At 50.5% G+C, this 12,262-nt stretch overlaps 1 protein-coding gene across 1 annotated transcript in view; it reads right to left on the reverse strand.

Moving 5' to 3' along the window:
- The window catches only part of cuedc2 (CUE domain containing 2), a 40,607-nt gene that overhangs the window by 10,607 nt on the left and 17,738 nt on the right, over positions 1 to 12,262 (reverse strand). Inside the window, exons 5-6 of the mRNA XM_038782688.1 lie at positions 8,904 to 9,040; positions 2,423 to 2,593 (exon numbers count right to left, since the gene is read on the reverse strand). Of these exons, the coding sequence (XP_038638616.1) occupies positions 2,423 to 2,593; positions 8,904 to 9,040 (308 nt within the window). The remainder of the gene's footprint in view (positions 1 to 2,422; positions 2,594 to 8,903; positions 9,041 to 12,262) is intronic.

Consider the following 12,262-nt stretch of genomic DNA (forward strand, 5'->3'; position numbering starts at 1 on the left):
AAGTCAATGGACATTTAGGTTGACCCGTTACATCCCCCATGGCAGCGTTCCCTCGCTACTGCACCTTGCTGCAGTGCAGCTTTCCCTCGGTACTGCCCCTTGCTGCAGTGCAGCTTTCCCTCGGTACTGCCCCTTGCTGCAGTGCAGTGCTCCCTCAGTACTGCCCCCTGCTGCAGTGCAGCGCTTCCTCAGTACTGCCCCCTGCTGCAGTGCAGCGCTCCCTCAGTACTGCCCCTTGCTGCAGTGCAGCGCTCCCTCGGTACTGCCCCCTGCTGCAGTGCAGCGCTCCCTCGATACTGCCCCCTGCTGCAGTGCAGCGCTCCCTCGATACTGCCTCCTGCTGCACTGCAGCGCATCCTCGGTACTGCACCTTGCTGCAGTGCAGCGCTCCCTCGGTACTGCCCCTTGCTGCAGTGTAGTGCTCCCTCAGTACTGCCCCTTGCTGCAGTGCAGCGCTCCCTCGGTACTGTCCCTTGCTGCAGTGTAGCGCTCCCTCGCTACTGCAGTGCAGCGCTCCCTCAGTACTGTCCCTTGCTGCAGTGTAGTGCTCCCTCAGTACTGCCCCTTGCTGCAGTGCAGCGCTCCCTCAGCACTGCCCCTTGCTGCAGTGCAGCGCTCCCTCAGCACTGCCCCTTGCTGCAGTGCAGCGCTTCCTCAGTGCTGCTCCTTGCTGCAGTGCAGCGCTCCCTCAGCACTGTCCCTTGCTGCAGTGCAGCGCTCCCTCAGTACTGCCCCTTGCTGCAGTGCAACGCTCCCTCAGCACTGTCCCTTGCTGCAGTGCAGTGCTCCCTCAGCACTGTCCCTTGCTGCAGTGCAGTGCTCCCTCAGTACTGCCCCCTGCTGCAGTGCAGCGCTTCCTCAGTACTGCCCCCTGCTGCAGTGCAGCGCTCCCTCGGTACTGCCCCCTGCTGCAGTGCAGCGCTCCCTCGATACTGCCCCCTGCTGCAGTGCAGCGCTCCCTCGATACTGCCTCCTGCTGCACTGCAGCGCATCCTCGGTACTGCACCTTGCTGCAGTGCAGCGCTCCCTCGGTACTGCCCCTTGCTGCAGTGTAGTGCTCCCTCAGTACTGCCCCTTGCTGCAGTGCAGCGCTCCCTCGGTACTGTCCCTTGCTGCAGTGTAGCGCTCCCTCGCTACTGCAGTGCAGCGCTCCCTCAGTACTGTCCCTTGCTGCAGTGCAGCGCTCCCTCAGTACTGTCCCTTGCTGCAGTGCAGCGCTCCCTCGCTACTGCAGTGCAGCGCTCCCTCAGTACTGCCCCTTGCTGCAGTGCAGCGCTCCCTCAGCACTGCCCCTTGCTGCAGTGCAGCGCTTCCTCAGTGCTGCTCCTTGCTGCAGTGCAGCGCTCCCTCAGCACTGTCCCTTGCTGCAGTGCAGCGCTCCCTCAGTACTGCCCCTTGCTGCAGTGCAACGCTCCCTCAGCACTGTCCCTTGCTGCAGTGCAGTGCTCCCTCAGCACTGTCCCTTGCTGCAGTGTAGTGCTCCCTCAGTACTGTCCCTTGCTGCAGTGCAGCGCTCCCTCGCTACTGCAGTACAGCGCTCCCTCAGTACTGCCCCTTGCTGCAGTGCAGCGCTCCCTCAGCACTGCCCCTTGCTGCAGTGCAGCGCTTCCTCAGTGCTGCTCCTTGCTGCAGTGCAGCGCTCCCTCAGCACTGTCCCTTGCTGCAGTGCAGCGCTCCCTCAGTACTGCCCCTTGCTGCAGTGCAACGCTCCCTCAGCACTGTCCCTTGCTGCAGTGCAGTGCTCCCTCAGTACTGCCCCTTGCTGCAGTGCAACGCTCCCTCAGTGCTGCTCCTTGCTGCAGTGCAGCGCTCCCTCAGCACTCTCCCCTGCTGCAGTGCAGCGCTCCCTCGGCACTGCCCCCTGCTGCAGTGCAGCGCTCCCTCAGCTCTGTCCCTTGCTGCAGTGCAGCGCTCCCTCAGCACTGTCCCTTGCTGCAGTGCAGCGCTCCCTCAGCACTGTCCCTTGCTGCAGTGCAGCGCTCCCTCAGCACTGTCCCTTGCTGCAGTGCAGCGCTCCCTCAGTGCTGCCCCTTGCTGCAGTGCAGCGCTCCCTCGGCACTGCCCCCTGCTGCAGTGCAGCGCTCCCCCAGCACTGTCCCTTGCTGCAGTGCAGTGCTCCCTCAGTACTGCCCCTTGCTGCAGTGCAGCGCTCCCTCAGTACTGCCCCTTGCTGCAGTGCAGCGCTCCCTCAGCACTGTCCCTTGCTGCAGTGCAGCGCTCCCTCAGCACTGTCCCTTGCTGCAGTGCAGCGCTCCCTCAGTGCTGCCCCGTCATTATCAGATATACATATCGGTGAGATCATTTCCAGTTGAAAGCATTTTAAAAACATTGGGAGCAATGACTAAAATAGTAATTCAACATTAATTAGAATAACACCAGCACAGACATTGTTTCGATCTCTTGCTCGAACGCCTAGACCTACCTCCGGAGTCGCAGTGTTGTGTTGTTGCACTGCCCCCTCCATTATTAACTGCACAGCGTAATCCAAGTTGCCTTTAGTCAAAAACAGAACTTGGCGCACGACCGCCAGACTGCAGGAGGGAAACATCTCGACAAGCAGCTGGACTCCATCCTCCTCCGTGGCAAAACCTACCTAAAAACAACAGAAAAAGCCAAGCAAAGCACCACAATGTTAGATCCAGAACAGATGTAGCTCAGGAACATTGGCCAAGACATTCCTCAAAAAAAAAATCGTCAAATACCATCAAAAAAATCATTCCCGAGAGAAGAATATGGATAGGAGCGAGCTCCACTGAGTGACTGGGTCGCCACACTAAAACGTTAGGTTACCTAAACGATATAGATAGGAAGGTCAGAAGGTGGTGGGCTGTGATTGCAAGAATTCAACGAGTAATCAAGGCTGGCACTTATAGGACTGAGGGAAGAGCTGCCTTTCTAAAGAGAAATTAAACTTGCCCGACTTCCGAGGGGGATGTAAACGATCGAAAGGCATAGGAATTAAGAGCTGAAGTCAGGAATTCAGCCCCTCGAGCCTGCTGCACCATTCAATCAGATCATGGCTGAACTCTCCTGGTCTCAAAACCACCTCCCCACCTGTTCCCCGTATCCCTTCAACCCATTTTTAAAAATCAGAAATATATCCATCTCCCTCTTGAAGCCATTTAATGACTCAGACTCCACTGCACCATGGGGCAGAGAGTTCCACAAATTCATCACCCTCTACGAGAAGTAGTTCCTCCTCATCTCAGTTCTCAATCGACCGCCTCACAACCTATATCCGTGACCTCTTGTTCTAGATTTCCCCACTAAGGGGGGGGGGGACATTTGGTCTACATTTACTTTAGTAATCCCTTTTAGTATTTTATACACCTCGATCAGATTCCCTCTCATCCTTCTGAACTCCAGCGAGTATAATCTCTCCTCATACGTCAATCCCTTCATCCCCAGAATCAATCTGGTGAACCTCCTCTGAACTGCCTCCAATGCCACCACATCCTTCCTCAAATAAGGAGACCGAAACTGGACACAATACCCCACATGTGGTTTCACCAACAACCCTGTACAATTGCAACAATACTTCTTTACTTTTATACTCCACCACCCCATGGCACCCGAAGCAATGCTGAAGCTTGGAGGCAAATAGCGAGCTCAGTCAGGAATCTACCTGGAATATATCACGAGGGGGAAATCGCTCAACTTTATCCACAGCCCAAGCAGAATAACCGTTAAGCAAAGAACAAAATAAATGCCAACACAAAGTATCAACACAACGTTTTCCATCGTTTAGCGTGTGTAACTTCATTTGAATTTGATTCCTGCTGTTCCTAATTCAAGTACCAATCTGTTGTGAGGAGGTGAGAGGAGGGGGTCAATTGGCTCCTCTCTATTCAACCTCCTGGTTGGTTACAAAAAGGTTTGAGGTTCTTTTTCACGAGAATATGCCTTTTCCAAATCAGAATGTGTTTTAGCAAGAAAGGGCCAATCAAACAATTCTCGGAGTTCAGGAGAAAATTTATTAAACCCAGAGGAAAAATTAATAAAAACACAATGTCACACAGGTATCAAAAATAAGGGAATAGACAGTTAAAAGAACATATTGTTAAACATTTATGTATTGTTCTCTGCTTTACTTTACCCTCATGGTTTGATCCGTAGTGTTGATCCAAAGAACGAGTCTTGTTGACAAACAAAACTATTTTATTAACACTATTATCCCCAAGAATCAAACAGTCGATTAATAGCACAAACTATTCTTCTCTACATCTCACTCACTACCAGATTAAACTATTATCTATCTCTCTCTATCTTCACTCTTTAGCTAACTCCTCACTCCTGTTCCTACCACCTTCTCCAACCTTCTGTCCCACAAGGCTCAGCATCATCCCTTATATAGTTATGGGACTAGCTCCCTCTAGTGGCTGTCTGTAACCATTTCATTAACCCTCGCATCACCTTCATGTATGATAATACCACAGGTTAAGTGTCCTTTGATTGTCCTGGTGGCTCAGAATTTTATCAGTTGCAGCCGATTTGGATTTTACACAGAATTTACAGTGCAGAAGGAGGCCATTCGGCCCATCGAGTCTGCACCGGCTCTTGGAAAGAGCACCCTACCCCCTATCCAAGGTCAACGCCTCCACCCTATCCCCATTACCCAGTAACCCTACCCAACACTAAGGGCAATTTTGGACACCAAGGGCAATTTATCATGGCCAATCGACCTAACCCGCACATCTTTGGACTGTGGGAGGAAACCGGAGCACCCGGAGGAAACCCACGCACACACGGGGAGGATGTGCAGACTCCGCACAGACAGTGACCCAAGCCGGAATCGAACCTGGGACCCTGGAGCTGTGAAGCGATTGTGCTATCCACAGTGCTACCGTGCTGCCCTGTAGCTGGATTCTGGAGTGTGGTCGTATGTAGATGTTGCAATTATTGTGAGATCTCGGCTCACTGGCAGATTTCTAACCAAGTTTGCTTCCGACCCGATTTAATACACTTGTTTCAAAAGAGGGAGAGAGCCCAGCTTTCCGCCTGGTGCTTTTGCTGGAAACTGTCTTGCAATGTCTCTGTAGCGGCTGCTGCCTGGCCTGTGAAAATTCACCCAGTGTGTACTTCCAAGGGGTTTGGGATGAGACGGTCTGTGGCAGCCATTGTTTTAATATCCAGCCCCTTGCATTCTTTAGACAGTAACACATTCCGACTAGTCTCGAATAATAGCAAATGGCTCTCTCTTCACACTCCCCACGAGGGAGAGGTGTTTGGTTCATGACCCTTCACTTTGGAAAGTGGCCTTGCAATTTGTTGGTTTGTTCTGCCACATTTCAATTTGCAAAATTACTCGTCAGTTGAAAGCTGAAGTCATATTTTCAAAGACAAAGGGGCAGAGCCTCGTGACAATACCAAAAATAGATCAACCCTTATTCAACTCAAAACTCTTGAGTGACAAAAGATTCAATTCCAATTGACAGAACAACGCAATTGCCATTTTCTCAATTTGAGCTTCTTACAGCTAATGGCAACTAGGGACGGTAGAAAACCCGTTTTGATGGGGCCGACATTTACAAAATGTTCCTTTCTTGGATTATAAATAGTCAAGACTGCGTGACTGACATAATTTCCTCCAATTAAACATTGGGGAAATAAAAGCCACCGACTTCGGACTCCCTGCCATAAATTCTGCTCCTTATCCACCAAATCCCATTCCTCTCTCTCTGGCTGAACAAGACTGTTTGCAACCCTGGTGTCATACCTGTCCCGAAAATCAGTCCCTATCCCATATCCAGGCCATCAGTTCTCACTGACCTACAGTCTGGCGGTTAAGCAATGGCTCAATTGTAGAATTCTCCTCCTTGTTCTCAAATCTGCTCATTGACCCATCCCTCCTTATCTCTTTAGTCTCAAGCCCTACAACCCCCCCCCCCCCTCCCCTCCCCAAGATATCTGCGCTCCAACAATGCTGGCTTCTTCCACATCCCCAATTGCCATGCTCCAACATTGCTGGCCCAACACTTCAGCTGCTAGGGCCCCAAAGCTCAGGAATTCTCTGCATGATTCTCTCTCCTGCTTTAAGAAACATCTTAACCTGCCATTCGTCCAAAAATCTCCTTATGAGGCTTGGTGTTAAATTCTGTTTGATAAAACGTCCTGTTTTGCTACCTAGGAATGATACTGTGTTAAGAGGTGCTCCATGATTGCAGCCACTTGGTGTTTTTACTTCGGCATCACTATGCCAGTAGATGGAGCTATTGAACCACAAAACTATCTCATCACGGGTTCGCCTAGTGCAATGCAGTGGTTAGCACGGCTGCCCCTCAGCGCCAGAGACCCGGGTTCGATTCCAGCCTCGGGCGACTGTGTGTGGAGTTTGCACTTTTTACCCCCCGTGTCTGCATGAGATTCCTCCGGGTGCTCCAGTTTCCTCTTACAGTCTACAGATGTGCAGGTTAGGTGGGGTTACGGGGATAGGGTAGGGGGAGTGGGCCAAGGTAGGGTGCTCTTTCGGAGGCTCGGTGCAGACTGGATGGGCCGAATGGCCTCCTTCTGCACTGTAGGAGTTCTGTAGAACATCAGATTTTAAAAAAAAACATTTTTTAAAAATGCAGCATTTGTGTGTGAGATAAATAAACACATGCACACACCTTTCTAAAGAGCATTCTCCCGGCTTCCCTCGCAGTCCCACGAAAAGCCACGGTAAAAAATAGCCAGATCACCTATTCCGGATTATGAACCAGTGACCCAAAAGTAAAATGCTGCTGATGCTGGAACTGTGAAATAAACATAGAAAATGCTGGAATCGCTCAGCAGATCTGGTAGCAGGTGTGGCGAGCGGAACAGAGTTAGGGTTTCACGTCGATGAATTTGCATCAACCTGGAATGTTAACTGTTCCGCTCTCCACAGATGCTGACGTATCTGCCGAGTGTTTCCAGCATTTTCTGTTGTTGCTAACAACCAGTGACTCTGGCTGGAAGATGTGTGAACATGAAAGGGAGGACCAGGCTCAGCTATAATGCATTCAGTTGAACAGGATGCCAACAGACGCCGGCAACGTGAAATGCATTTGAATGGCTGATGGAATATCCTCTGAAGGGGATGCTCATTTTGCCTGTTACAAGATTCTGACACAGCTCCAGTTACGTGAATCAGTTGGGTTCGGTTACATTCTCTAAACTCTGGCATTAATCACACTGCAACGTAGTCAGGCCAGGTCGTTTATAATGTGTATAATGACAGAAATTCTCCAACCAGGAGTGCGGAGACCTGATCAACAGAGCAAGCTGCAATCATCATTGTTTGAGCAGAGTCCATATATAGCATGGGTAAGGCAAGAGATACAGGAGTCAGAAAAATCCGAGGGACTCCTTCCCCATCAAGTGCTTTCAGGAATAAGGATGCCTGCCCCTTTAAGAGCAAAATTTGCACCGTCTGTCTTTGACGATCTCCTTCTTGAACCACCTTATAATTAGAAGAATCGAGAGGACAGTGGCACAGTGGTTAACACTGCCGTTTTACGCCACTGAGGACCCAGATTCGATCCCCGTCCCGGGTCACTGTCCGTGTGGAATTTGCACGTTCTCCCCGTGTCTGCGTGGGTCTTAACCCACCCCCCCACAACCCAAAGTTGCGCAGTGTAGGTGGATTGGCCACGCTAAATTGCCCCAGTTGGAAAAAAAGAATTGGGTACTCGAAATTTATTTGAAAATAATTAGAAGCATCTCATCATAACATCCTGTTAAAAAAATCCACTGATCTTCTTCGCTAAGTTTATTATTCAGGTTATACATGGGGCAGAAACATACCAGATGCAGTTTTCCAGAGGTTATTTATAAGCCAGTTGATGCCATTTGAAAAGCTGGATATTTTAGTGCTACACGGTCAAAGGGCAATAAGCTCGGGTTCAACATAAAGGCCGGGCTGGAGCTGGTGCTTGTTCAATTCAACTCATCCAAGACCATAAGACAAAGGAGCAGAATTAGGCCATATAGCCCATCGGTTCTGCTCCACCATTCAATCATGGCTGATATGTTTCTCATCCCCATTCTCCTGCCTTATTCCCTGATCCCCTTATTAATCAAGAACCTATCTATCTCTGTCTTAAAGACACTCAGTGATTTGGCCTTCACAGCCTTCTGCAGCAAAGAGTTCCACAGATTCACCATCCTCTGGCTGAAGAAATTCTCCTCGTCTCTAGGGCAGCACGGTAGCATGGTGGTTAGCATAAATGCTTCACAGCGCCAGGGTCCCAGGTTCGGTTCCCGGCTGGGTCACTGTCGGTGCGGAGTCTGCACGTCCTCCCCCTGTGTGCGTGGGTTTCCCCCGGGTGCTCCGTTTTCCTCCCACAGTCCAAAGATGTGCGGGTTAGGTGGATTGGCCATGATAAATTGCCCGTAGTGTCCTAATAAAAGTAAGGTTAAGGGTGGGGTTGTTGGGTTACGGGTATAGGGTGGATACGTGGGTTTGAGTAGGGTGATCATGGCTCGGCACAACATCGAGGGCCGAAGGGCCTGTTCTGTGCTGTACTGTTCTATGTTCTCTGTTTTAAAGGATCGCCCTTTAATCTGAGATTGTGTCCTCTGGTTCTAGTCTCTTCTATCAGTGGAAACATCCTCTCCACATCCACTCTCAGGCCTATTTTTAAGGTTTCAGCCTTGGTGACACCAGCTCTTCACACAGTCCTCTCGTCCGACCCACGACTCTGACCATTTTGTTACTTCTTTACACCATCTGCTTCGGTGGCCTCCTGCAGCAGTTACCCGTTGGAGACAAAAGCCATGTTGCATCTCTTCACCCTCCCGTCTTACTGATATTAAATGTAGTCTCCCCCCCCCCCCCCCCCCCCCCCCCCCCCCCTCGCCGGTATTTGAAGCTCTCAGCAGTGGTGGTAATTGGCTTGGGTCATTACAAGCAGCTCCTTTCATAATCTGGAGAGCGGCCTAACCTTTGCGCTGGCTCCCTCTCCGGCCACCAAATTCTTTTCCGGCTCTGTTGATTCCGGCTCCTCCCGGTCGCTTCCCTGCTCCTCCGACGACGACGACGACTTGCTGGCTTGAGGGGAAGCCAGGGGAGGAAGATTTTCTGAAAAGATGCAAAGAAAAGTGTAATGAGATGGTACCATTCATTCGCCCACCTATTTTTTTTAAAATTTAGATTACCCAATTCATTCTTTAAGACAGAGATAGATAGGTTTTTGATCAATAAGGGAATCAGGGGTTATAGGGAGAAGGCAGGAGAATGGGGATGAGAAAAATATCAGCCATGATTGAATGGCGGACCAGACTCGATGGGGCGAGTGGCCTAATTCTGCTCCTGTGTCTCCTAGAGTGGTCAAGAAGGCATACAGCATGCTTGCCTTCATTGGACGGGGTATTAAGTACAAGAGTCGGCAGGTCATGTTACAATTGTATATGACTTTGGTTAGGCCACATTTGAAATACTGCGTGCAGTTCTGGTCACCATATTACCAGAAGGATGTGGATGCTTTAGAGAGGGTGCAGAGGAGGTTCACCAGGATGTTGCCTGGTGTGGAGGGTGCTAGCTATGAAGAAAGGTTGAGTAGATTAGGATTGTTTTCGTTGGAAAGACGGAGGTTGAGGGGGGACCTGATTGAGGTCGACAAAATTATGACAGGGGGGATAGCAACAAGCTTTTTCCAAGAGTGGGGGTGTCAATTACAAGGGATCACGATTTCAAGGTGAGAGGGGGAAAGTTTAAGGGAGATGTGCGTGGGAAGTTTTTTACGCAGAGGGTGGTGGGTGCCTGGAATGCATTGCCAGCGGAGGTAGAGGCGGGCACGATAGCATCATTTAAGATGCATCTGGACAGATACATGAACGGGCAGGGAACAGAGGGAAGTAGATCCTTGGAAAATAGGAGACAGGTTTAGATAAAGGATCTGGATCAGCGCAGGCTGGGAGGGTCGAAGGGCCTGTTCCTGTGCTGTAAATTTTCTTTGTTCTATGTCTTATTTTTTCCAATTAAGGGGCAATTCAGCATGGGCAAACCACCTACCCTGCACATGTTTGGGTTGTGGGGGCGAGACCCATGCAAACATGGGGAGAATGTGCAAACTCCACACGGACAGTGACCCAGAGCCGGGATCGAACCGGAGGCCTCGGCACCGTGAGGTTGCAGTGCTAACCACTGCGTCGCCGTGCTGCCCATCTGCCCACCTATTTAAGCCTTTCATTTGCACACATATTCAGGGGTGTGAACTAGGAACAGCCACACTGGCACACTCCCTCACAGGCTACACTGAATGTCTCAACCACAACAGGCAGGGAAACTACCAATCGCTGAGCAGCTAACATCACAAAGCCGACCAATAAGATCGTTAGAACTTATTTGTAAGAGTAGCCATCTTGACACTGACGTTGTCCCGAGGATGACCCCGCCCCCCGCCCACACCCCCCCACCTCGCAGGGTTTGTGGACACTTTATCCACAGGAAGGATTTACATGTAATTCACACAAATGTATGAAAGTAGGGAGATGAGAAAAAGGGTTAAATAGCTGAAGAGAAAAGCATTTAAATTGTCTCCCCCAAGACTAAAAACAGAAATAAATGTGTTCCCTGTCTCAGTAATCAACAAAGGTCTCGCCCATTATGTCCCCAGTCCCAGGGGCTTGGGGCGAGGCTGCATAATCCCTTCCCTTCCGATTTGGAGCGAAAGCAGTTAGGACAGAAGCACTCCGGCATTTAACCAGAAGCTCGGGGCTGGCCTTTGACATTCTCAGAATCTCAACATTAAAGACAGTAAAAATACTTGCATTTATATAGCACCTTTTATGATCCAGAGCAGAGTGGCGCAGCGGAAGCGTGCTGGGCCCATAACCCAGAGGTAGATGGCTCTAAACCATTCTCTGTTAGTTACTTTTAGGGGCTGGTTTAGCACACTGGGCTAAATCGCTGGCTTTTAAAGCTGACCAAGGCAGGCCAGCAGCACGGTTCGATTCCCGTACCAGCCTCCCCGAACAGTCGCCGGAATGTGGCGACGAGGGGCTTTTCACAGTAACTTCATTTGAAGCCTACTCGTGACAATAAGCGATTTTCATTTCATTTTCATCCTCGGACTTGCTGAAGTCCTTGGAAGCCATTTAATTACATTTGAAGCGGAGTCACTGATGTGATGTAGGACACGCAGTAATAATAATAATATTTATTAGTGTCACAAGTAGGTTTACATTAACACTGCAATGAAGTTACTGTGAAAAGCCCCTAGTCACCACATTCCGGCGCCTGTTCGTGTACACGGAGGAAGAATTCAGATTGTCCAATTCACCTATCAAGCACGTCTTTCGGGACTTGTGGGAGGAAACCGGAGCACCCGGAGGAAATGCAGACACTGGGAGAACATGCAGACTCCGCACCGACAGTGACCCAAGCCGGGAATCAAACCCGGGACCCTGGCAATGTGAAGCAGCAGTGATAACCACTGTGCTACCGCACCGCCTATCAGCAATTTGCAAACAGCATATCACAAGGGGTAGCTGAGGTGAATAGCAAAGATACAGAAGCTGGGTAAATACCTGAGGGAGAAATCACTACAAGGGTATATTGATAGGGTGAGATGACGTAGGGTGGGAGGAAGCATAAATGCCAGTACAGTCACTGGACTAGTGGGGCTGAATGCCCCACTGTCAACATCCTGGGGGATATCATTGATCAGAAACTGAACTGGACCCAGCCATATAAATACTGTGGCTACAAGAGCAGAGATTGGGAATCCTGGGGCAAGTAACTCACCTCCTGGCTCCCCAAAACCTGTCCACCATCTACAAGGCACAAGTCAGGAGTGTGATGGAATACTCTCCACTTGCCTGGATGAGTGCAGCTCCAACAACACTCAAGAAGCTCCACACCATCCAGGGCAAAGCAGCCCCGCTTGATTGGCACCCCATCCACAAACATCAACACCCTCCACCACCGACGCACAGTGGCAATCGTGTGTACCATCTGCAGGAATTCACCAAAGATCTTTCGACAGCACCTTCCAATCCCGCAACGTGTGTCATGTAGGAGGACAAGGGCAGCAGATGCGTGGGAACACCGCTAACAGCTGCAAATTCCCCTCCGAGTCACACGTCATTCAGACTTGGAAATATATCGGCCGTTCCTTCACTGTTCCTGGGTCAAAATCCTGAGACTCCCTCCCTAACAGCACAATGGGTGTACCTACACCACATGGACCTCAGCGGTTCGAGAACGTGGCTTAGCGCCACCTCCTCAAGGGACAGTCAGGGTTGGGCAATAGATGTTGGGCCCAGCCAGTGACGCCCATGTGCAGTGAATGAACATTAC

Source organism: Scyliorhinus canicula, chromosome 22 (assembly GCF_902713615.1).
Source record: "Scyliorhinus canicula chromosome 22, sScyCan1.1, whole genome shotgun sequence".
NCBI lineage: Eukaryota > Metazoa > Chordata > Chondrichthyes > Carcharhiniformes > Scyliorhinidae > Scyliorhinus > Scyliorhinus canicula.